This window comes from Rhinopithecus bieti, unplaced genomic scaffold (assembly GCF_001698545.2).
Source record: "Rhinopithecus bieti isolate Rb0 unplaced genomic scaffold, ASM169854v2 scaffold_1348, whole genome shotgun sequence".
Classification (NCBI taxonomy): Eukaryota; Metazoa; Chordata; class Mammalia; order Primates; family Cercopithecidae; genus Rhinopithecus; species Rhinopithecus bieti.
Window position 1 is genome coordinate 138,214 of NW_016803373.1, and position 24,501 is coordinate 162,714.

A 24,501-nucleotide genomic window follows, 5' to 3' on the forward strand; every position below is an offset into this window, starting at 1 on the left:
CCTAACCCATCTACCATTTTAGAGCCTTAGTACTGTAGGTCCTACTGTGTATAGAAGTCCAAATATGAATGTATTTTCATGCTTTGGCATTGTAAATTCCATAGATTAAGATCATTTGATAGATATAAGCTGAATCTTTTACTAAGATTCCCCCCCACCCAAAAAAATACATTAAAGAATCATGACATTCCATTCTATTTTTGTCGAGATTCCATGGCAGTTAAGGTCAAGATAAGGACATTATCTTTTATTGCTGTGATAGATGAGAATTATAAATCTGTGAGCTGACCTCATGGACTTCTGTTCTCTAAAATTCAGAACCACTTGTCAGTCAAATTTGAGTACTCAAAAGAGATGGGGGAGAGGAGGAGTGGAGGAGGGGACAGGGGAATAGTAAACTAGAGAGCTGTAGATCATTAAAGAACCTTACCTGCAAGATGTGTGCCCCCATTCTTCTCTTTTTTCTCCTCTTATTATTGTCATTGTCATCATCATCTTCATCTGGTATTTTGTACTTATACTCTCCACTTGCTTATCTGATGACTCTTAATCCTCTTTGTAAGTTGTAAAGAGAGAGCTTCTTCCAGGACAGTGAAATTCAGAACAGTGCCCAAGATTATTTATCAAATCAGCTACAGAATATGACTAATAAGAATCATTCTTTACATACATATAGCACTTAAAGATTCCCAAATTTTATAGGACCAACCAATTACAAAGTCACTAAGAAAGAAAATAGAAAATAAAATCATGGTCTATGGCCATAACACCTTGAATGTGTCTGATCTCATTAGCTAAGCAGGGTCGGGCCTGGTGTGTGCTTTGATGGAAGAAAATAAAATCATGATTGACTATAATTTTTCTATGGGCCAGTGAGGTACAGGAATCAACCTTTCGATTTATGTCTTCCTAAAGCTACCACTGTCAGCTTTTGTTTGCTTTTGGGTGTACAACCCACAGTGATTGCAAATATAGTGTTACTTTCATGACCATTGCTGCAGTTCATCAAATGTTGACTCCTGCTAGGTATGAAGTTGATACCCACATTAGGTGTACTGAGGAGAACAGCTGTTCATTGCATTTGGACTTAACTTTGGCTCTGGTTTGAGGGATGTCCTAGGGTTGTGGGAGAAGGAGCTGTGTCAGCGTGAAAAGATGGGTGGTTTGAAGAAACATTGCTGTGCGTATAAGGTAAGTGTATACAGTTCTAAGCTTCCTTTCCCCCTGTATTTTAACAAAATTGCCTGTAATTGACACTCCCATGAGCTTCAGTGCTCTCCATCTGGAGCTAAGAGCCACTCTGAGGTTAGACATCCCTTTCCAGCTTTGCAAACATCAAAGCAACAATATCCAGCCTAATCTTGACAATGAAGAGCCCACAAATGCTCTGGGGCTATTAATAGAAAATGGCTTTTGGACAAGAAGATTTGATCTGTGTGGCAAAGCACTTTTAGGGGCTTATGTAAAACTAAACTGGATTTGTACAGAAATAATGCAGTATAATCATGCTTTAAAAAAAAAAAAAAAAATCTAGTAAATTCCAGAGAATGGCCAGATTTTGAAAGGCTACCTTCTCAATGTTCCACTTGTCTACTCTTTGTACCTCACTGCCTTCAATCTTTAAACCTCCGCCTTAGTCTCCAAAGGCCTGTATGTCATCATGAGGTGGGAGCAACTGCTTCACCATGATCTAGAAGACCCACAGACAAGCATTCATAAAAACTTCTGGAAGGGACTCTTTTTAAAGCTGCTGTTTACCAGAGTTCTCCCTCTTGGGTGAAGACATGGCTAATTAACAATAAAATCCCAGTGTGTATGATTCTTGCATTTCAGGGTTGAAGGCAAAACCAGTTTTCTTGCCCAGCAGGCCAGAAAGTGGGGTAACTAAGTAGGGTAGGCCTAGCAGGCAGGAGCCAGCCTGGTTGTGCAGAGAGCAGATGGTGAAAACATAGCCCCTGCCAGGCACAGGCTGCCTCTACTGACCACCTTCAAGTAATCACCTCCCTAACGAGGTCCTCATATAGAATCCTCTAAAAGTAGACTTTTTAATGGTGAAGCAAGGAGAGCCTAAAAGGTCAAGGGACATCAGAACTCACATAGCCATTTATGAGTACAGTGAAGAGCTGTTTAGCCCCTTCTGACTCCTGGAGTGGTAGATAGGAAGGACAATTCTTTTATGTGTATGTATGTAGTCATTCTGTAAAACAGTTAGAGTAGCTTGATTATGTGTTCCAGTGCAGAGGGCTCTTTATAAAACATGCTACTGTGTCCTTTTACTGTGAATAGGAATGTAACTTTCACATTAAAGGAGTAAAATAAAGGATAAATTAAACCATTTTATTTAATTTATTAATTTAATTATTAAACTATTTACCACTCAGTGTGCAGATCTAGAACTCTTAATGCAACAATTTCCTCACGTATAGAAACTATCATACTAGTTCAGACCAAAGATCCATTTGGCTCAGGAATTTTCCTCTGATGCTATGGTGGAGGCTATGCTATCTGATGCACAGCCTTTTGGATGTTAGCATACATGCGTAAGAGGTGATTCCCTTAGTCACTTCATGTTTCTATTATGATAAAAATAGTTCCACCTTTCCTGCACTGCTTTTTCTTTTCTATCTTAATTGCCTCTTGGTGCAGTGAATTCCATAGTCAGGATAAAACATTTCTTGAGCATTTACTGTATGCCAGGCACTGTGGTAGGTGCTATCATATATTCAGTTTTTCAGTGCAATTACAGAAATACTATAGAGAACAACTGATGGAGGGAGGATAGGAAGGAAATGGGAGGCTGAAGGATGGGATGCCCTTTCCAGAATGGGGAAGGCAGGACCAGTAAACCTAAAGTCTGCGTTTTCTACGTTTTCAGGGGAATCAGGTAGAGATTAGGGTCAGCTGCTAGTGCTAGTTAAAAATACTAGTAAAATGTAAAAATGAAGTGTTATCAATATTAAGCATTAAAACCAGCCCACTTCCTTATAGCCACTTTGGGCTTATAGATGGTTGAACATGTGAGTATGTTCCACATGTTTGTCCTTGATAAAGGTAGCAGAATAAAGATTTGAGCTGGAGTCTGCATCCTTAAGATGCTCAGTTCTGAGCATATCCTATCATCCATTGTCATCTTGTGATGCCTGAGAAATACAGGTCCTCTGTGAAGTCATTCTCCCACCACCTTTATCCTCTTATTTAAATCTGAGGGATTCCTTCCAAAGATAAATTTAGAAATTGGATTCCTACCCCTGTCTAATCCCATAGATCAGGGACATTTGTTTGAGGATCTTTAAATTTTTAATATCATCTTAAAAGCTGGTTAAAGGAAATATCTGTGATTTACAGAGATGATGGAATTTGTAACACATCCTCCTTAGGAAAACCTGAGATGTTATAGGAACAAACTCAGTAGTGAATTTGGAATTTTCTACATAACTGTATTTTAAAGGGGGAAGCTGGGTCTGTACCCTGGAAATGATACTGATGGGAAAAGACTAACTCAGTCTTTACAGATATTTATTCAGTATGAGATATCTGGGTTAATTCATGTAAGAGAATAAAGTATGGAATTAAACACTTAATCTCTACATATCATTTCGACTTACATTATTTTATTGTTACAACCTAAAACATTTACCTTTTTTACCTCTTGTAAAGATACCTGGGGGAGCAAAATTCCCAAAAGTCAGAGGAGAAAGTAGAGGAAAGTTTCTGTATAGTGGACACTGGGTATACGTGGTAGGCAGAATAAAGTCATACCTGAGGTTTAGTAAACTAGTAATGAGCTTTGCTGGAGATTATTAACCATAGGCAGTCTGCTCTTACTCTCATAAAAGGAATAGGAACCAAAAGGACTCAAGGCCTAGGGGAATAACACTTTTGGACGTAGGAGCCTTTTCTTCTCCCTTTTCACCTGAGAGTTAAGCTTCCTGGCACAGCCTCCTAAGCACAGCACAGCTTGATGGCTAATGGAAATGTAGAATGCTACATTTATTAGCTTTCTAGCCCACATTTGTTAGGGACTGTGTCTTCTAAATCACACCTTTTTGTGTGCTTTGGGAGTGGGAAGTGTAGGGGCTTCTTGCTTAGGACTGATGCCTACTGCTTCTCAACTTCCTGTGCAGATAGAACAGTCATCTCTTACACACTGTAGGCCTACAGTATGAGAAGGGGCCTAAGCCTGCCTTGTGGACACAGGAGGAAATTAAGGGTAGACATAGAAAACAAAGGTTCTGATTCACCACTGGGTGATGGTGGACCCCACAGAAGTTACCCATCTCCTCATGCTTCGCTTAAGGTTCTTGTCTCCCAGAAGTGTCAGGATGCTCCAGGTGAGAGACCAATGGAGAATATCCCTGGAGTTAGTATAATAGCTAAGAAAGGTTAGAGCTGTGAAACAATTACTTCTAGGAGGAGATTTGAACTGAAGAATATAAGGAGCAGTAGAGTTGACTTGAGATCTCAAATTGACATGTAGATGATAATCAGTCAAGATGCCTTTTCACATTTATATGGATGCTCTGGCCTGAAATAAACAGAAGGAGCATAGAAATGACTCCAGGCTTGAGGAAAAGCAATTTTAGAAGTTATACCCAGCAGAGAATGGACTACAGCAGTGGTCCAAGGGTTCTGAGGTCCCTAGGAGTTCATGAAGATAGTAATGAGAAAGATGAACTCATTGTAATATGACCTTCATTTATGCATTTCATATTACAATTAGCTGATCTTTTTTTTTTTTTTTTTTTACTACCTTCAACAAGGCCTTATAGGCTTATCAAAACACTGGATATGAGTTAGGTAATGTAATACCAGCTACCTCATGCTGATGAAAAGCCCTACTTGATTGCTGCCGTTACCTGGGGGGGTTGGATGTGATTGATGGACTATATGGTGTCAACAGGTGGCCATGGCTGACCTGAAGTCAGATCATCAAAACATGATTAATGTTAGACTTGAGTATAGGGTGACAATCACAATTAGATTAAATTGTAGCCCGTGGTGGTGGGATGCTTGAGGTCCACTGAAGTAAGAGAAGCAGTGTGCTGAGCCCTTCCCAGCCTGAGCTCTGAAACTAAATAAACCACATCACTCATTTCTGTCCTTGAAAGAAAGAAAAAGCTGACATCATCAAACCATAATCAGTTATCCACCTTTGAGGCCATGCCCTGGAACCCCTGCATGTGGCTCTTCCTCACAGTCTGCATGGGTGGCCTAAGACTCTACATAAGGCTTCTTTGTCCTGTCTCTCCTCTCCTAGTTAAACGGTGGAATACTGGAAACTAGGGTCAAGTTCCCTTCTTGGGCTCTTAAAACAAGAGATTAAATACCAAAACAAAAGAAAGGAAGGAGCCACAGAACAGACACAAGCACATGAGGTCTTTGGAGTAAGTCTGGGCAAGGCTCACCTTAGATTTAGTTGGCTGCCAACTAGTAGTGTTCCAGAAGAGATGGGTGCTGAGCTTTCATTGGTTTCTGCTGTTTAGGCCATGGTTTCCAAGCCTCATGTTACCACTGCCCTTGCTCTGTAGGCGGTCCAGGAAAACTCAACATTTGCATATTGACTACTTGTGTTACCCATGGGAGGGAAGAATTGGGGCTAAGTCCATAATTGGCATATTTGCTATCTGTCCTTTCAGTTGACTGATTATTTCAGAACTGTGGTGACAGTTTCTGTTTTCTGGAGTATTTCAGGAAGGGAAAATGTCTTTGCACTCGTTTGTATGTGCATATCTGAGCAACTTTAGATTTTTCTGTCTCTTTCCTTTGCTGCTGCATGAGTTTCTGTCCACATGCCCCTTGCACATTCTCACCCACCCTGTTCTTCTCCTTTCTTCTTCCCAGAGCCAAGCTATGAGAATCGTTCGGACGGTAGGGCAGGCCTTTGAGGTCTGCCACAAGCTGAGCCTGCAGCACACGCAGCAGAATGCAGATGGTCAGGAAGATGGAGAGAGTGAGAGGAACAGCAACAGCTCAGGGGACCCAGGTAGGCACTGCAGCTTCTGCGGATGTGGGTGGGGAGGCAGTGCACACAGTAGGCTCCAGTGGATCACTGCCCCGAGCCCCAGGCTGTGAACTCATTTTAAGAAACATTTTATTTTTTCCATTTCTCTCTATATTCTAGATTCTCTTTAAGGAACTCATGTATTACTTTTATAACAGAAATTAAAGATGTTTAAATTATTAAATGAGGAAGTATTTAAACTGGATATCAGGGAGAGGCAGGGCTGCTATGCTCCCAAATCTGACTTCAAAGAAAATTTCAGTAAAAAAGCACCCCCATAAAACAAATTACAAAGAACATAAATTTATAATTACCTAGTTTGTTGTATTAAATTTCTAACTTCTGTAGTTCTATAAGCCCTCAATGTGGATAGTATTTTAATATCCCCAACTTTCAAGCCTCATTAAAAGTCAAGAAAGAGGCCGGGCGAGGTGGCTCACATCTGTTAATCCTAGCACTTTGGGAGGCTGAGATGGGCAGATCACTTGAGCCTAGGAGTTCAAGACTAGCCTGGCCAAATGGCGAATCCCCACCTCTACTAAAAATACAAAAATTAGCCAGGTGTGGTGGTACATGCCTATAGTCCCAGCTACTTGGAAGGCTGAGGCAGGAGAATTGCTTGAACCCAGGAGGCAGAGGTTGCAGTGAGCCAAGATTGTGCCACCGTACTCTAGCCTGGGCTACAGAGCTAGACTGCCTCAAAAAAAAAAAAAAAAAAAAGGAGACAATAAATGTGAAAAAATGAAGTATGGGCAAGAAAAAGAGCAGGTAAAAAAAATATATTGCTTATGTTAATATTTAACATGGGAAACCCAAGAAAATAAACTGAGAACTATTAGAAATAATAAGAGAATTCAGCTAGAAAGTCAAAGTTAAATACAACATACAGATATATCTGTGATTTTCATATATTCCAAGAACAGCTGGTTAGAAGTCATAGTGGAGGAAAAAATCTTTTAAAATAACAATTAAGAAAATAAGATACTTATGAATAATCACAATAAAAATGTGTTTGTTTCCTCTGAAAAAAATCTTAAACAAATGGAAAGGCATGCCATATTCTTGGATGGGAAAGCTCAATATCATAAAAATGTTAATTCTCCCTTTGTTAATCTATAAATTTAACATGACAATACAGATTTCTAACAGCAGAAGAGGCCCCACAATAAGCTACAGTATTCAAAACCCATGGGATATAGCTAAAGCAGTGCTCAGAGGAAAATTCAAAGGTTTCGTTATTTACGTTAACAGATGACAAATCATGAAAGTCAAATGAATTAAGCATCCCACTCAAAAAGTTAAAAAACAACAAAAGAAACCCTAGCCTGCAAATGGCAGCATTGCAAAGTGGCTCAGAGAGAAGACCCTTGCTACGCATTGTAGCTGCACCAGTCACTGCCTGTGCAATCTTGGGCAAGTTCCATAACCTCTCTGAGCGTTAGTTTACTGTTTACTCTTCTGAAAAACAGAAATAGCAATACTGTGTACTTCAGAATTATTATCATAATTAGATAAACTGATATTTTTAACCGAGCCTAGTGCTTGGCACAGAGTATGCACCACATACATGTATGCTATTATTATTTTTAAGTAAATATGTGAAAATTTAAAAAACAAGAATAAAAAAAAATTCTGGAAAAGATGAATGATAGCAGAGGAGGAGTGGCTTTCTACTTATGAAAAGACATGATAAAGCTATAACAGGTAAAACTGTACTTATAATAGGTAAAACGCGTGTTCAAATAAGTGCCTGAATGGATCAGAATAGAAACTCATATACAGACCCAGATGTGTTTGCAAATTTAGCATATGATAGAGGGAGAATTCCTATGGAGAAAAATGTGGAAATCCTTATTAAATTTGAAAATTCGTATGCCTTTTGACCCCCAAATTTCCTTCAAATTCCCTTCTAAGAATTAATCCTAAAGGTAGACCCATACAGGTGTGAAATGATTTCGATATAAGGTTACATAGCAAAGAATTTGTTATAGAACCAAAGGATCAGAAACAGCAAGAGGAGACTTTTAAATAAATTACAATATGGTATGAATAATGGAATACTGCACAACCGTTAAGAAGAATAAGTTAGTTCTCTATGAACTGATTTAAAGCCATCTTCAAGATATGTTGCTTACTTAAAAACATCAAAGTTTGAAATTGTGAAAAAAGGAAAAAAACTAGAATTATGGGTATGATGTGCCACCAATTGTATTAAAAATGCATAGGTTTAAATGTGTGCATATATGTAGATATATATGTGTACACATGCAAGGACACACACACATTTCTTATGCATGGAATATCTCCAGAATAGTACACAAGAAACTGGTAACTGGTTCATCCTGGGAAAAGGAACTGGGTGGCTGAGGTGGCAGGAAGATTGACTTTTCACTGTGCTTTTACAGCCTTTATACTTTGGATATATATTAGTTATAAATCTTCAAAACCTGACATTATTTTCATCCTAGTGCTCAGTTTCTATGTGACTAGAGGGAATTACTTTACTTCTCTTTTGGCTTACTCATTTCTGTTAAGTAATGACATTCTATTACTAATGACAGCATCTCAGTGATCTTGACTCATAAAATATGATCACACAGATGGAGCCTTGCATTTTGTCATGTACCCTTGGCCAGTCTCAGTTCATAGCAGGCCATAGTACTACTGTGATGTAAACCTTAAAATTTTTCCGTCTCTGTGATCTAGGGCTTAGAGATAAAACAAAGAGATAGAGGTAGACTTTGGCAAATATTTTATATATCTCCGCTGGTCAATTTTTAGAGCGTAATGGTGACAGTTTCCTATAAACCTAATATGAAGGACACATCAGACCTCTAGCTGGTTGCTTAGCTCAAAGAACAGAGGCCAATCTGCTCATTTCTGAATTGGAGGATTTGCCGTAAGAACTGCCAGCTGGAGAAGATTGAAGTCTTACATTGTTAACTCTTCTTTGGTCATGTCCATGCCCTGTTGGTGGCCTGGTTGGCGGAGAGCCACATCCTAACTCTCAAAAGCTTTTAAACCCACAGTCACATTGCCAGCCAGTATACACATGTACAAAGAAAGTTTAACCAAAAATGGAAACGGTATTTTCTCCGATGAAGACACCTATTCCTGGAGTGAAAGGGGTTGGACACAGAGAGGGTGCTCAGAAGTTGAGCGTTTGAACACTTATTATCATAGAACAACCGTCAGAGGAATTTAATCTAATCTCCAAGTACTTAATCAGAACCTGTCACTCAGCTGCTGGCCACAGAGGTCAGGGTTATATGGTCTGGCCAGGTGGAGAGAACCACCTGGATAGCATTTTATGTAAACAACACCAAGGGCTAGATCTTATTTCCCTTTTGCAGTGATAGCTGCTCTCTCCTGCCACTTCTGGCCCCTGCAGTAGTCTGCTGGGTGGAGTGGGTTTGATGTGATTCACGATTCCCTGGGGACTCAGTGGAGAGTCCATAAGGATCACTTCCTATCCTTTTCTTTCTGTCTTACCTCCCTCACTCCTCCCTTGTTCCCTGAGCTCCTTCCTGCCCTGAACATATAGTAAGTAGCATGGACTTTTCAGCCACAGTCAACACTGTTCCCTCTGCCACGGGTCCCTGCCTTCACCTCCATGCAGACATCTTACTCATCCTTCAAGCCCAGCACTGTCTTCTGGGAAGCCTGACTTTCAGCTCCCACTCTCGTTCAGAAAATTTAAACCCTTGCTTTCTGGGTTCCTGTGTTTTCTTCACTCCTGGCTGATGCCGTTAACATTAACATTTAGTCCACTGTGTACCAGACATATAGCATAGTGTCCTCTGTCTTTAGTGGAGTGTGAGCTCTGGCAGGGTTGGGACTTCCTAGCACAGTAAAGACTTGTTGAATAAACTGACAAACACAGTCAGTGAGTGTGGCAAGGGGTACATATGTTTTAGTCATTGTCAACAAGTGTTTGTTAAATGCTTACTGTATGCCAAAATGAACAGATATTAAGTAGAGATTTCAACTTTTAAGCAGCCCCTTTTGATGAGGAATGATGACACTTGGTGTCGGGGGAGCAGGTAGAATTGAGGTGAGACTGGGAGGCTGAGCAGAGTATTGATGAGAAGGTGGTGACAGTGACCATGGCTACAAATAGAGGCCAGCGTGGTCACACTCCTTGATTGTAACAGATGGTCAGCTTGGAAATAACAGGCATACCAGCTATGTTTCTCTCTCTTTTATATTACCTTTTTGGAGATAGTTTTCCCAAATCACATTACTAAACGTGAGACCTCAGCTGCTTGGCATCTTCCGTATACTACTCTTCCTAAGAAAAATGGAATTGATGTTCTGCATGAGGAAACATCTGGGTCCATTCTAGGAAAGCCCGTCAGGCCCAGTATAGCTTCTTCAAGGTTTAAGATGTCCAACAGAGCGCTCCTCTCTGCAAGGAGATCAAGCATGGGCTGGATGTATTAAATAATATGGGCCTCCCTGCAGAGAAAGGGAGACAGCAAGGGCTCTCCCCTGCTCGTGTAGGTGAGGAAAGGGCCTGTGGGGTGATGGAAATTGTTTAGGGACATACAGAGCAAGAGAGAGACAGAGAGAGAGGCCAATTTTAAAGAATTGGCTCATGGGCCTATAGAGGCTTGGTAAATCCAAAATTTGCAGGATAGGCAGGCAGGCTGGAGATCCAGAGAAGAGTTGCAGTTTGAGTCTGAAGGCCAGCTGCTGGCAGAATTCCCTCTGCCTCCAGGTAGGTCGGCCTTTACTCTGTTAAGACCTTCAACTTGGCTGGGCGCGGTGGCTCACGCCTGTAATCCCAGCACTTTGGAAGGCTGAGGCGGGCAGATCACCTGAGGTCAAGAGTTCAAGACCAGCCTGACCAACATGAAGAAACCCCGCCTCTACTAAAATTACAAAAAATTAGTTGGGTGTGGTGGTGCATGCCTGTAATCCCAGCTACTCAGGAGGCTGAGGCAGGAGAATTGCTTGAATCCGGGAGGTGGAGGTTGCAGTGCGCCAAGATTGCACCATTGCATTCCAATTAGGGCAACAAGAGCGAAACTCCATCTCAAAAAAAAGAAAAAAAGAAAAAAGACCTTCAACTGATTGGATGAGGTCTTCCCACGTTATGGGGGAGTAATCAGCTTGGCTCAGACTCTGCTGATTTAAATGTTAATCTCACTTAAAAAAATACCTTCACAGCAACATCTAGAATAATGTTTGACCAAATACCTTGGTACAGTAGTGGCCTAGCCCAGTTGACACATAAAATTAACAGCCACAGAAATGAAGAGACAGAATGGCACGATGGAGAGAGAGCTGGAGCTGTCGGTTAGAGAAGCTGCTGAGGGCTTGGGTTCCAGCACTGGAACCACTGGGACTTCAATCCTGACTCTTCCACCTTTCAGCTGGCTAATCCTCAGCAAATTTCATGCTGTCTCTGGAGCTTCGTTTTCTCATCTGTCTGGTATTGTGAGAGAATGTATGTAAAGCAGCATAGTGCATAGCATATAATACGCTCTCCATAAGTATCCACTGTTTATCGAGTTTTCTAATGTTGTAAGTACCTACCGTTTATTAAGTTTTCCAATGCGGACTCCAGAATACATGACCTCATCTGTACACTGAGAGAGCTAGACAAGGCCTCTCCAGTACTGATTTTATAATGGGTCCAAGTGAAATGATTAACTGGACGCCCTCTGGTTATTGTGTAGTGCCAAGGCCATGAGGCTAAACATACTTTGAATCTGAACATTTGGAATTAGCATTTGGTTCTGGGATTGGAAATGTTTTCTTATCAAGGAAGGCTGTTTACTGCCTAGCCCATTAGTCACTTCCTTTTTATAGCCCCACATGCGTTTTCACTGTCTATAAACTGCTAGGAATGTGTTTCTTCTTACTGTAAATGCTTCTCCCAGAGCATTTTTGACTCTACTAAGATTGTTGTCTAATGGGGCACCTTGAGCGCCTAGAGTGGAACTGTTGGCTGATTTTTTTTAATGAGAATCTCACTTTCCATGTTTGGGAGCTTTTCATTTAGTGCAATGTTTATCTTTCCAGTGGAGATATGTCCAGTGACGTGTCCACCTGACATGTCAGCAGACCCTCCACTGTGCAGAGGAAACATGTTTACTCCAAGGAGCTGGAAAGCGCTGTATTGTCACGTCTTTTCATTGTTTTGCTTTCAATGATGTTGCTCACTTTCATTGTGTGCCTCATCCCTCTCTCCCTCTTTGTGCCTGTCTTTCATTCCTCCCTGTTCTTACTACTCTTCCCTCCCTGGGGGAGTTTTATCTTTTGTATCATTTGGCAGCAGCTGCCCTTGGCCATCCCTGGGACTCTGAGCCAGGTGGGGCCACTGGCCCTGTGGCACTTGCCCTGTTGTGACCTATACTGCTTCTCTCACTCCTCTTGGAGAGGGTTTCCTCGGAGAGATCCTGTTCCCTTGGAGGTGACCCTCCTCCCCCAATGGCAGACAGTCCAACATGGGAAAGGACCTAGAGCCTTTTGGTAGAATAGACCTTTTTGAAAATAAAACTTTTTTTTTTTAATGTGAGAAATGCACCTAAAATCTACTCTCTTAGCAAAGATTGTGAATACGATATTGTTAACTAGAATCCTCATGTGGTACATTAGAGTTCCGGCCTTATTCATCCTACATACCTACAACTTTGTATCCTTTGACTTACATCTCTCCCTTCCCCCCAATTCCTGGTAACTATCTCTTAGGGTAGTTATGATGATAAATCAGTTAATACAAGTTGAGCATCCTTAATCTGAAAATCCAAAATCTGAAATGCCCCAAGATCGGTAACTTTTTGGACACCAACATGACACCACAAGTGGAAAATTCCACACTTGATACCTTTGCTTTCTGATGGTTTCATGTACACAAATGTTGTTTCATGCACAAAATTGTATAAAATTACCTTCAGCTATATAAGGTGCATATGAAACATAAATGAATTTCATGTTTAGACGTGGGTCCTATCGCTAAGATATCTCATATATATGCAAATAGGCAACTCTAACATCTGAAACACTTGTAGTCCTAAGCATTTCACATAGGGGTACTCAGCCCATACACATAAAATTAGTGCAGTGCCTGGAGCATCGTAAGTGCTGTTTAAGTTTAAGCTGTTATCGTTGCAGTTTCAAGGCAAAAAGTGGCCATTTCAAGCACTTTGGGACTGAGCTTATAACTCCTTACTCATTTGACTGTACTAATCTGGCTAAACCCCAATTCCACATTAACTCAGTAGTGTTTTTTCATTTTCGCCCTATGACACTGAATAGCACTGGAGAAAACTGCCACCCACAGACCGATTATACATTTCTGACCCCCAAACTCAGCCAGGGCTACTTCACCATTCAGCAGTCCTGCTTGTCCACAGCTTCTGTCTCAGTGGACAGTGGCCTTCTCCTGTCACCTGCCTCTGCATTCCACCTCCATCTCACCTCCTCTGGAACTTTGAGCAACTGGTTATCTCATGCTCCTGAATCTTTACCCAAATTATCTGCTATTGCTGACTTTGCCTTCCTTGCCCAACTGCAGATAGATAAGGCCAGGTCTTTCTTATCTTAAAAGCAGAACAAAATTAAGCCTTTCTTGTCCCTGTGTCTCCTTCTGACCCATGACCTCATCTCTCTCCTTTCCTTGGTAACTAGGCTTCTTGCACAGCTTGTCTGTACTCACTATTTTCTTATTTTCTCCCACTCTTTCTCTCCACTCTTGATATCTTTTCAGCCTCCAGTGATCTGGTGTCTGCTGCCCTGCCAGCCCTTCCTAAAGCTACCAGGCAGGGGTTCCTAAGGGCCACCTTTCTCTGTAGTGCTCAGCCTTGGAATGAAGTGCATCTTTGCAGTTTCTGGGGCACCCCTAATCTACACTCCTTCCCTCTTGACTCTGCTAGCTGCTTTTCAGCATGCTTTGTAGGCTCTTCTTCTTCTTTCTTCTTCTCTTTTCTTCTCTTTTCTTCTTCTTCTTCTCTTCTTTTCTTCTTTTCTTTTCTCGAGACAGAATCTCACTCTATTGTCCAGGCCAGAGTACAGTGGCATTATCTCAGCTCACTGCAACCTCCGCCTCCCGGGTTCAAGCAATTCTCCTGTCTCAGCCTCCTGAGTAGCTGGGATTACAGGCATGCATCACCATGCCCAGCTAATTTTTGTATTTTAGTAGAGATGGGATTTCACCATGTTGGCCAGGCTGGTCCCAAACTCCTGAGCTCAGGTGACCCACCAGTCTCAGCCTCCCAAAGTGCTGGAATTACAGGCATGAGCCACCACGCCCGGCCTGCAGGCTCCTCTTCTACCTACCCCTTAAGTGTTGCAATTTCTCCTGGACTTGCCCCTGGTATTTTTCTTTCTCTGACATTCCATGATTTCTACTAAAGTTTACCTTTAGGCCAGGCCTTTTTCCATTCATGCACTATAGTCATCTACTCAGCTTGCCATAATAAGATGCAATAGATTGGATGGCTTAAACAACATTTATTTCTGACAGTTTTGGAGACTGAGAAGTCCAAGATTAAGGTACCAGCCAATTTGGTTCCTAGTGAGGACTCTCTTCTGGCTTGCAAACAGCTGCCTTTTTGCTGTGTTCTCACAGGGTGGAAAGAGAGGGATCTCCTACATCCCTTCTCACAAGGGCATGAATCCCATCATGAGGACTGCATTCTTATGATCTAATTACCTCCCAAAAGCTCATCTCCAAATGCTATTACATTGGAAGCTAAGGCTTCCACATATGAACACCAACATTTAGTCCATAACATACCCAACAGCCTAATAGGTATCTCTACTTGACTGTTACACAGAGTCTTACAATGTCAACAGGTTTAAAACTGAACTCATTCTCTTACCTGCAATCCTGCTTCTTCTCGATTTTTCCTATAGGATACTATTCTCCACTCAGTCACCCGAATCAGATATTTTAAAACTCATCCTGCACATATCCCCACCCCCGCCCCCACCACAGCCAAGCAAGACCTGTGATTTCTGCCCCCTAAAGATCTTCAAATCCGTCTCTTCTCCACATTATTGCCATTGTCTTCACTCAAGCCCTCATATTTTCCACCTAGAGTATTGCTTTCTCTCATTCCTTCTGGATCTATCCTCCATACTATATCTATAGTGAAATTTTAAAGGATGAAAATTGTCTTAATTTAATTTAATGTAACTTAATTTAGGAGAGCTAAGTAATTAAACATGAGGCCAAAGTACATAAGAAAGCGGCAGCCCTTTATTGCAAATATGCACACACTCTCGGGTGAGGTTCTCTGGTCCTCAGGTGTGGGGGGGCCAGGGAAGTCACGCCAGCACTCTCGGGTGAGGATCTCCGGTCCACGAATGCGGGGGCCGAAGAAGTCACACCGGCTCCTGCTGCTGGTGGACTTTTATGCATTGGTACTGGAAAGGGGAGGGCAGTGGGCGGGATAAGGGCGTGATAGGGGCGTCTCCATAGGCGTGGCCGGGTAAGTTTCGATCTGTTCGGATTGACGTCACCTGGAGCATGCTCAGTTGATCTGCATCTTCCCGGGTGTGGGCTGCATTTTCCCACGCACGGGAAAGTTGGTGAGGAAGAATCCGGAAGCAACAGGGAAAGTTGGTGAGGAAGAACCCAGAAGCAACATGGATTGTGCCTTCTTGTTCACCTTCCTCCATCTTGTCCTTTGTCCCTCACCCAAACAAAAATGTTTTGGTATTACCTGCTTTCAGTCCCTCAAGATAGGATGCTGACTCTTCCTGGGCAGGTCCCTCCCACTTGCATTGCCTGACATGCAGTGGACTTCCTGCCTCTGTCCCTCTCTGCCCCTGCCCCCGCGCCTGGCCAAACCTGAGAGATTTTCTGATTCCACCTGGGCTTCTGGAGAGGCCCTGTCCAAACCTTCTGTGTCTGGGGCTTCTTAGTTTTCGTTATTAGGATCTCCAGGGATGGGAAGTAGATAAGCAGCCTTCTCCTGCAGCCTGTTCTCCTGTTTTGCTACCCTGTTACTACACTACTTCCTTTGTCAGTATTTATGGAACACTTTCTCTGTGCCAGGGAAACATTCTTAGGAAACATGGATGAGACACAGCCTGGCCTCAAGTCTATAAGGGAAGATTGATGGCCAGGCACATCCAATATCATGTGCTAAGTGCACAGAGCACTGCAGGAGCCCAGCTTCTCCTGATCACCAACGGAAATTTCACCCTGCTTTTTCCTGTACAGGCATGGAGAACCAAATGCTTAGTTCCCAGCACACCCACCTACCAACCCTCTTATCTCTCAGGCTAAGCCCCCAACCATCAAGATGGTCACTTCCGGGTGCAGGGTGTGGTAGAAAGCAGGCTGCTTCCAGTGCTCCCCCGCCTACTGACTGACCAAGGGGCAGGAGAGCTTCCCCTTCCCTGCCCCCATTAGCCGCAGTCAGAACCATCTTTTCTGTTAAACACCTTTGCAGCCCTCCATAGGACTGTCTCCTCAGCTCCTGGAGTAGCCAGGAAGTAAACCAAGCCCACTGTTTACTTTCTACATGCCAGGCTTGTTTCCCTGGATGACTCATGTAGGTTTGCATAGGAAAACTTGTTAGAACAATTTGTTCTACAAGGCAGGCACTCAGATGACCAAGGCCCGCTTACCTGGGCTAGCTTCAGCACTGGGGCATCAGCTCTGTATCTCCTGCTTTACATCCACCTGCTCCATTTTATAATTGGTGCGTGGTATCTGAAAACTCATGAAAAATCTTATTTAAAGACAGCAGTAATTAACCTAATTGCAAATATAGAAAATGAAAATATTTCCTATGAAATGCCCAGGAGTTGTCAGGTGTTTTTATAGAATCCCAGAAATAGGATCAAGGAAGGAAGATAAATAAGAAATAGCAGGCCTTTCATACACTGGTATTAAGCAGTATGCTGTGCCTGTGTTTAAATATTAAATAAAGACATGGCCATTGTCTTCAGTGGAAAGGAAGAAATGTGGAAAGTGGAAAAATTGGATAAGGAAGCGTGGAAAAGCAGCCACCCCATCTCTCTCCTCCTCCCTGTGCCACTTCCTGCAGGCCTCTTCCTGGCTTCTACTCTTAGTGAGAGGATCAGGCTCTGAGGGCTGGGAGATTGATAATGTGTTAAAATGCAGCCTCACATCTCCCTGCCTTATTCCTCAGTCATGGAACCCTACCTGTCTATCTAACTGAGCCTCTAATTCTGTAGTTGAAGAAACAGGGCCCAGAGAGTGAAGTGATTTGCTTCTTGTCCAGCAGTTCATTAGAAGCCCAACCTCCTCATTTCTGGACCCCCAGACCAGGGCGCTTTCCCTTGGCTGCTTCCGTTCCTGAGCTGCGATGACATGGAGATGACCAGCATCCCCTTCTTCCAGTGTACCCTGCCAATATAGGCCTGTGTACTTGGCAAAACTTTTACATCCAGGCTGGAGGAAGTACTGCTTTTGTTTCTGGACTTTGAAAAGATCCTAAGAAGAGAACATCTTACTTGGCTGGAAATGCACTTTAAGGTACTTGAGTGAAAAGATGTGTGAAAGCCAGTGGCATCCCTAGGCTCGACATGCCTGAAAGCTCAAGTGTTAGGAAAGGAGGACTTTGTTCTTGGTGTTTTCATTCTCTCCCCTCCCTCCCGTGTTGTCCCTGCAGGCCGCCAGCTCACTGGAGCCGAGAGGGCCTCCACGGCCACTGCGGAGGAGACTGACATCGATGCGGTGGAGGTCCCACTCCCAGGGAATGACGTCCTGGAATTCAGCCGAGGAGTGACTGATCTAGATGCCGTAGGGAAGGAAGGAGGGTCCCACACAGGCTCCAAGGTAGGCAGGACATGGCCCATCTGTGTGATCTGCACATGTGTGCCCTCAGGTCATCAGTCGCTTCCTAGCCCCTGCCGGCTCATCTTCCGAGTGAGACACTCCATGGCACAGTGGCGGTGCCAGAGCATGCTTCACTGCCTTTCAGGGGGTCTGACTTCCAGAGGGTCTGGACACTAGATGCTGCTGCAGGCCAGGATGCCGTGGAGCTGATTCCTGACACACATTGCCCTCCCCAAATCCCACCAATATTTGATCTCCTACTCCCTGGCACCCTCTTCCCTTAACAGCATCTCATCTTTGCACAGTATTTTGCAAGGCTCACTCTGGCGTGCGCGCGCGCGCACACACACACACACACACACACACACAGACTCCCCTGTGGCTTAGCTGATAGAGCAAAGTCAGTTTGGGCCCCCTCTGCCTGTAGTAGTGGTGGTGTACCTTTGATAATTCCTGTAGATAGCACTATGGAGTCTGGAAATTGGCCCACTGAATGTTAGAAACTGAAAGACCACCTTAGTCATCATCAGCTCCAACCTAACATCATATAGGTGAGATGACTGTGGCTTCTGGGGGTTCCTAATGTGATCCAATTAAGAAACTAAGAACTTGAGACCAAATTCCAACCTGAAGCCAAACCTAATTAAAAATATTTTAAACCCAGAAGCAAAATTACTGACCAATAGCTCTACCCTTAGATTCCCAGGCAGTTTATATCATGGCACCTCTCTTTCTTCAACATTCATATCTTATCTCACATGGAGGTTTGGAGGGCAGTTCGGTTCTAAACTGTCTGCCTGGGGTTTCCTTTGGAACCAGTTTGTCCTCTACAATGGAAATAGCCCTGTGTCACTGGGGGCCTTCCTTGTGTGTGTCTGAAGAAGTCCCCACAGCAGAACTGCCTGAAACAAAATGGCTTTCCCTGCCATTGAACTCTATGAATCATAGAAGCCATCTTGGTAATAAAAATGTCCACAAGAGAGGGAGACAGAAGGAAAGGGGGGAAGGACACAGGAACTTCTTTCATCTAACAGGATCTCTCCAGATCATTATGTATTTTAGGATCCAAACTTCTTTGTTGATGGTTCTCACCAGAGGCAGTGGAGGGCAGGAGGTAGCCCCCTCACCTGGCCCCTTCTTCCAGGACCCAACTCCAAACTTCTCCCAACGAGGGAGAAGGAACATCTCAGACCCTGGAGGAGGGAGCCCTAAGGACACAGCAGAGTAGAGGATTGAAGCTGTCTCCTTCCTGTTATCATGGTAGGGTGGACGGAAGCTATGTTTTTCTAAAATAGATTCTTCTAAGTCTAGAACCTCAAGGAACTCAGTGACAGAGTATCATTGGAAGTGGGGGGCAAGAGATGGAGCAGTATCAGCCATCAGTCTCCCATCATGCGGGGTCAGTTACCGAGGTGTCCCCATACAATTTTCTGATTGTGTGGTATCAGCCCAAGCAGCTACACCATTTCCTTCCTGGGCCTCTACTCCCATTTTCATAGAAGATGCACTGCTGTCAGCTTATGGGTTGTAAATGCACCAATTTACACCTCCCAAGTGCACGCCAAAGAGAGGGAGGCCCCTCAAGATGGCTCCTGCCACTTGTCATGTCCTGTCTTCTCCTTCCCCTCCAGGTTTCGCACCCCCAGGAGCCCATGCTGACAGCCTCACCCAGGATGCTGCTCCCTTCTTCTTCCTCGAAGCCTCCAGGCCTGGGCACAGAGACACCGCTGTCCACTCACCACCAGATGCAACTCCTCCAGCAGCTCCTCCAGCAGCAGCAGCAGCAGACGCAAGTGGCTGTGGCCCAGGTTCTCCTCAGCCTCCTCCCTACTTCGCAGGCTCCACTCTCATGGGCTTGATGCACCTTCCCTAGCGAGGGGCTCAGGACAGGTTTAAAATCTAGGGAGTCATAAGGAATTGCTCATGCTATTGAATCATTGCTTGTTGGGGAGAGGGAGCGGGATAGATGGGGGATGCAGTTGAAATGGAGAGGCACATTTTGGTTTCCCATGTATCCCCTGCTCTGAGCTGGGCTTGGCTGGCTTGGCTGAATGTTGTTAATGACTTGAACTGACCAAGGGAAAAGATGCACACAATTCCACCCTTCCTTTCCTGCCTTATTTTCCTAATGTTTGGGGCGGGAAAATGATGCCTTTGGAGTCAGAACAGTTGGGGCTTTATGATACCACTCTTAAAACAGCTTAAACTATGAATTTGTGTCAAACACCGTTGTAAAAAGACTACTACCCCTAGCATCCCAGTCTCCATGTCTATATCAAGTTTCCCAGTCTCCATTATGATCTACTTATTCCAGGCAGTATTTGATTGGAATTCATTATTGTAGGATTTAACTTACAGGAATTAGGTATATTATTTGAGCTGTAATGAAAAGAATTGACTTAGATCTCAGAATTAAGATGGTGTTTGTGCCCCAAAAAACTTGTTGGGCTGCTGCTACATTGTAGGGGAGGGTAAGCTGATTTCCCTTGCTGCTTTCAGCAGGGATTCCTCCTGTTTGCTTTCTATAGAGGGCGCTGTAGTCCACATCTTCCTTGGGACTTAGGAGTCTGAGCTTACTCTCTACCACGGGCACTCAGGGAATGGTAAAGACATTCATTCATACCCAAGGCTGAATCCTGAGGTGAGAGCCAGGGTCAGGGCCTGATGAGTGCATGAAGATCTTAGGAGAGGGGGCAGTTGGGGCTTGGGAGAATTGGTAAAGGATCTGGAAAGGCAGCCTGCATCAACATTCTAAATTTGCTTGACCAGACTGTTGACCACTTAGGTTTTCTGCATTCTAGAATGGCGGGGAGCAGGGAGCAGACTTCTCCAGGGAGCACTTATTGCTCTCTGTTATGTCTTCTGCTTACTCTTGTCCTGGCTCTTGAGTGGACTGAATCATTCAGACAGAGATATCCTTTCCACCTTTCCACCTTGAGGAGGCATGCGGCGACCTGGCCATAACAGGATCTGCTATGACTCAGGGTTTGAAGAAGACCTACTTGTAACACAGTCTCCTGACCTGGGCCTGAGGTGCAAGGCTCATGGATGACTTTTACATCCAGGTTTCAGGAGAGTAGAGTCAATGGGACACAGCTCTCAAGTTATTGGAGTCTTTTTAAAAAGTCTTACCTTGAAACAGAAGGATATCTTGTGATGCTAGGAGGATTTGCAGGTGTTCAAAACAGCAACAGAGAGGGGGAATGTCATTCATGGCTTCTTATATTTGGAGAAAAAAATCATTTCTCTTTGTCAAATAAAAGAATCCATCTCCTATCATTATTGATGGCATGGCAGTCTGAGAATCCTCTCCCTAGTGTGACGGCTGACAGGAGCACAAAGACTAAGCACTCCAGCACAGGTCCATTCTCAGACTCATTTCATTTCCACAAGTTTCCCATTGAATACAGATCATAAAACTTTTATTTTGTAGCGTATCAATTACCAAGTAATTATTATTTATATAGGAGTGGGCTTGATGCATATTCATGATATGATTTTATCAAGGAGGCGTTTGAATTCAAAGTCACTGCTGAGTACTGGAGAGAAACTATTTGCAAAAGTGTAATCCACACAAGAGTGTTGTGGTGGTGGAAGGAAGCATTCAGTCTACAAAGCAACAAGACATGTAGCTTATCACAGGTCTACCACAGTCAGGATGAAACCCTAAGAGTGATTTTCTGGTATGGAATCAAGTGTCAGTCTCCATGGGAAATCCTGCCCTGGCCCTGTTTTAATTGCGTGTCTCCTAGAAGACAATGAATCTAGGGGAAGGAAAGAGTGTGGTATTAGGGATTTGCTTCATGAGCCTCTCTCAGTTCTAGACATGTCCACAGGCTGAGCACCCTTAGCCTCTCACTCACTTGGAATCTGTTGAATATAGTTGCCCTGCTTGACTCTCAGTACAAGCAGTGTGGTGATCAAAAGGCCACTATAGTGCGTCTGTGTCCCACAGTGGTGAGATGACTTTAGGGAGAGTCTTAGGCTACCAAAATTGTCAGATAGGACAGGACCTTGGGATCATCTGATAGGTTCTTGAACATACTCCTGTACCTCTGTCTGCCATGCCTATCTGTCTCTGACTACCTTCTTTCTGTTCACATCTTGCTTTTGCTGTCCAGGAGCACAGCAGGGATATTGTACCTTTCAGCTGGCTTTCAGCTCCCCTGTCCTGCAGACAGATTCGGTCCTAAACTGAGCTTCAGTTAGAAGTTTCTCTTCACACTGCTCTTTCTTCCACTTTCTTTGTAGTGTTTAATCCAAGGGCTTTTTATTAGTGTCCATATCCTTGGGTAAAAGCAATTCTGTAAGATGTAGCTGGATTAATAGGTGTCTTGGTGTCTTTCACACATTTGAAATAGACCAAGTATAGCAAGCTTGGTTTCTCTGCACCGGTGGGGCTGATTTCAGTTTCCAGCACGAGGTCAGCTCTTACTTGTTCTGTCAAACTCTGTTGCCACCAAACTGCAAGGCTTCTGTCTGTCTTTATTAAACCATCAGCAGTCCCCAGAATTCCAATGAGTGAAACTGTGACCTCAGCCTTTCAGGTGGGAATAGTTTTCTCGGAGAACATCCAAATCCTCCTGTGTTGTTCCTGGGTAAAAATCTCAGGATAAAGACAGTTTCTTGCAGACAAATGTACCCTTGAGGTCACTTGTTGCACTATTTATGTTCCCCCACCCCCACCCCCCATTTCTTCCCACAGGCCAGTCTAGTTCTGCTGTTGCCATGGGGACCAGGCTTAGGTCTCCTTCACAGTGTCCTGATTTGGTTTAAGACCGCAAGACCTCTCCCAGCCTCACCCTAAATTAGTTCTGAGCTGGTCTCGAGGGGGCCCGCCCTGACCTTAAAGGTATATGGGCAAAGGTGGTATTCAGCTGACTCTTAAGTGTTTCCAGGTTAGACCTCAGTGTGTAAATAGTGAATACCCAAGTCCCTCTGACCACTCTTCCAACCCAGCATGAGGCTTGCCTGGCTGCACTAGCTTCCTGCTTTTAAGTGGACCAGAAGTTCAAGGGTGTGAATGAGAGTAGAGCTAAGCCTCAAATCGAAGCTGGGATGTAGCTGGCACCTGCATGGCCATGGGCTGGGCCGACATAGTCTCAGAACTGATCTGGGCACTGTGGCTGATTGGCAAGAGTTAAGTAGGCCAGGTCTGTTCACAGTTTGCCAATTCCCGGCCTTGTTCATGAGGAAAGTGTTAGTACAGTTCAGTATTGCTATTTAAAGATTTCTCCTCTACCTGCTGCCACTTCCGCTTGTTCAGGAACAAGGAATTGGTTATTTATGCTTTGCAATCATGTATGCTGTAGTTAGAGGAACAGTGCTAACAAAACTCCGCATCCCCACTCAAGGCCCTCTATGTAGCATCTGTCCCTGTGGCTTCTCCCAGTCCCCAGAACCCTGGTGTGCACTGCCCAAGTCCCTGCCATGTGCATGCTGAGACAGCGGCACCTGCCTCTGCTTCTGTGTCCAGTGTGTGGGGGGGGAGCAAATTGCTCTGGTTCTCTCCACTGCCATTTCCATGTGCTTGCTACTCCCTAACTTCAGCCTGGCCCTGCCCTCACTACTGATGGAGGAGCTGGAGTCCAGGCAAGTAAGCTGGAGAGTGAGGGGGCCGATGGTCTGGTGTGGCTGGATGGGTTGAGGGTGGGTTTCACAGTCTGGGGAAGCAGTGTAGAGCTGGAGGGTGCAGGGCTGAACTTTTGTGTCATGATGAGACCAGAGTGCAGAGCTGGACATCTGAGCCCAGGCACTCCGGGCATGGCCTTAGTGTCACATCCCTCTGTGCCACATCACTAACTTAGTATGTAAGTACAGCATTCATTGCCAAAGACAACACACTTCTGCAACGGAGACACTAATTTGTACCTTTCCAGAAAGAAATATGGTCTACGTTTATGAAAGGGGCTTAATTCTTTGAAAGAAAAGAAGTGCTAAATCCAAAAAATATCCCATCTGGTGGGGAGGAGGTGGTGGTCTCTGCCCCTGTTGTATGAATGGGGAAACAAAGCACAGAGGGCTGTAGCAGACTGCCCAAACCAAGGCTTCACATAACGCTGCCTCATTTCAGTGCTTCAAGTTCAAGCCTACATAGTTATAAAACACTGCGCCTCAAAGTTAAAAGAAGTCCAGGCCATTTTGTCTCAGTGTGGCCTGATTTGGGCTCTCCGGCAGCACAACCTGCCACAGCATGGGGTTTGAGTCTTATGCCCAGTACCACTTTTGACAGCTGCAGAAGCAGAGGGCTCATTAGTGCTGGCTCAGGCAGTGGCAGCAGCGAGTGCTCACATAGTCACAGGGCTTGAAAATACCTGAAATAGTATAACTGGTTTTACAGAGGTAAAACTCCCATTTAATCTGGTACAAGGAACATTTTCTCATGGCACTTGGTGCCAGTGGATCTGCGATGGGAAGCAATTAATTCAAGGGTGTTATTTTAGGTATTGCTGGTACTCCACCATTGGTACTTGGGTAACCGCAAAACAAGCTTTCAAGTTTTTTCCTGGCTTCTGTAAGAGGGGACTCTTCCTTCACCCTCAATTCTAATTCTCTGACTTCACAATGGGGAACTGAGCCATTAACAAATTCCCTCTAGTACTGACCACGGTGTCAGCCTGGATGTGGAATTATCGACTGTCTGATCCTCAAGTCAGTCCTCTTGGTTGACAGATGGAGAAACTGAGGTCTGGAGAGGAGTGAGTTGTCTACAGTTGCCTAGGGAGTACCCAAC

The 24,501-nt window shown here is 44.0% G+C and overlaps 1 protein-coding gene across 5 annotated transcripts in view; it reads left to right on the forward strand.

Annotated features, from left to right (window-relative positions):
* The window catches only part of CUNH1orf226 (chromosome unknown C1orf226 homolog), a 97,295-nt gene that overhangs the window by 46,916 nt on the left and 25,878 nt on the right, over window positions 1–24,501 (forward strand). For 3 of the 5 annotated variants that reach the window (XM_017881543.1, XM_017881548.1, XM_017881557.1), the window contains 3 exons: window positions 5,842–5,983; window positions 17,602–17,768; window positions 19,400–19,576. In XM_017881543.1, coding sequence (XP_017737032.1) covers window positions 5,842–5,983; window positions 17,602–17,768; window positions 19,400–19,576 — 486 coding nt within the window. Of the gene's footprint in view, window positions 1–5,841; window positions 5,984–17,601; window positions 17,769–19,399; window positions 19,577–19,635; window positions 23,361–24,501 lie in introns of those variants that run through there. The other 2 variants (XM_017881603.1, XM_017881573.1) reach the window with 2 other exon arrangements.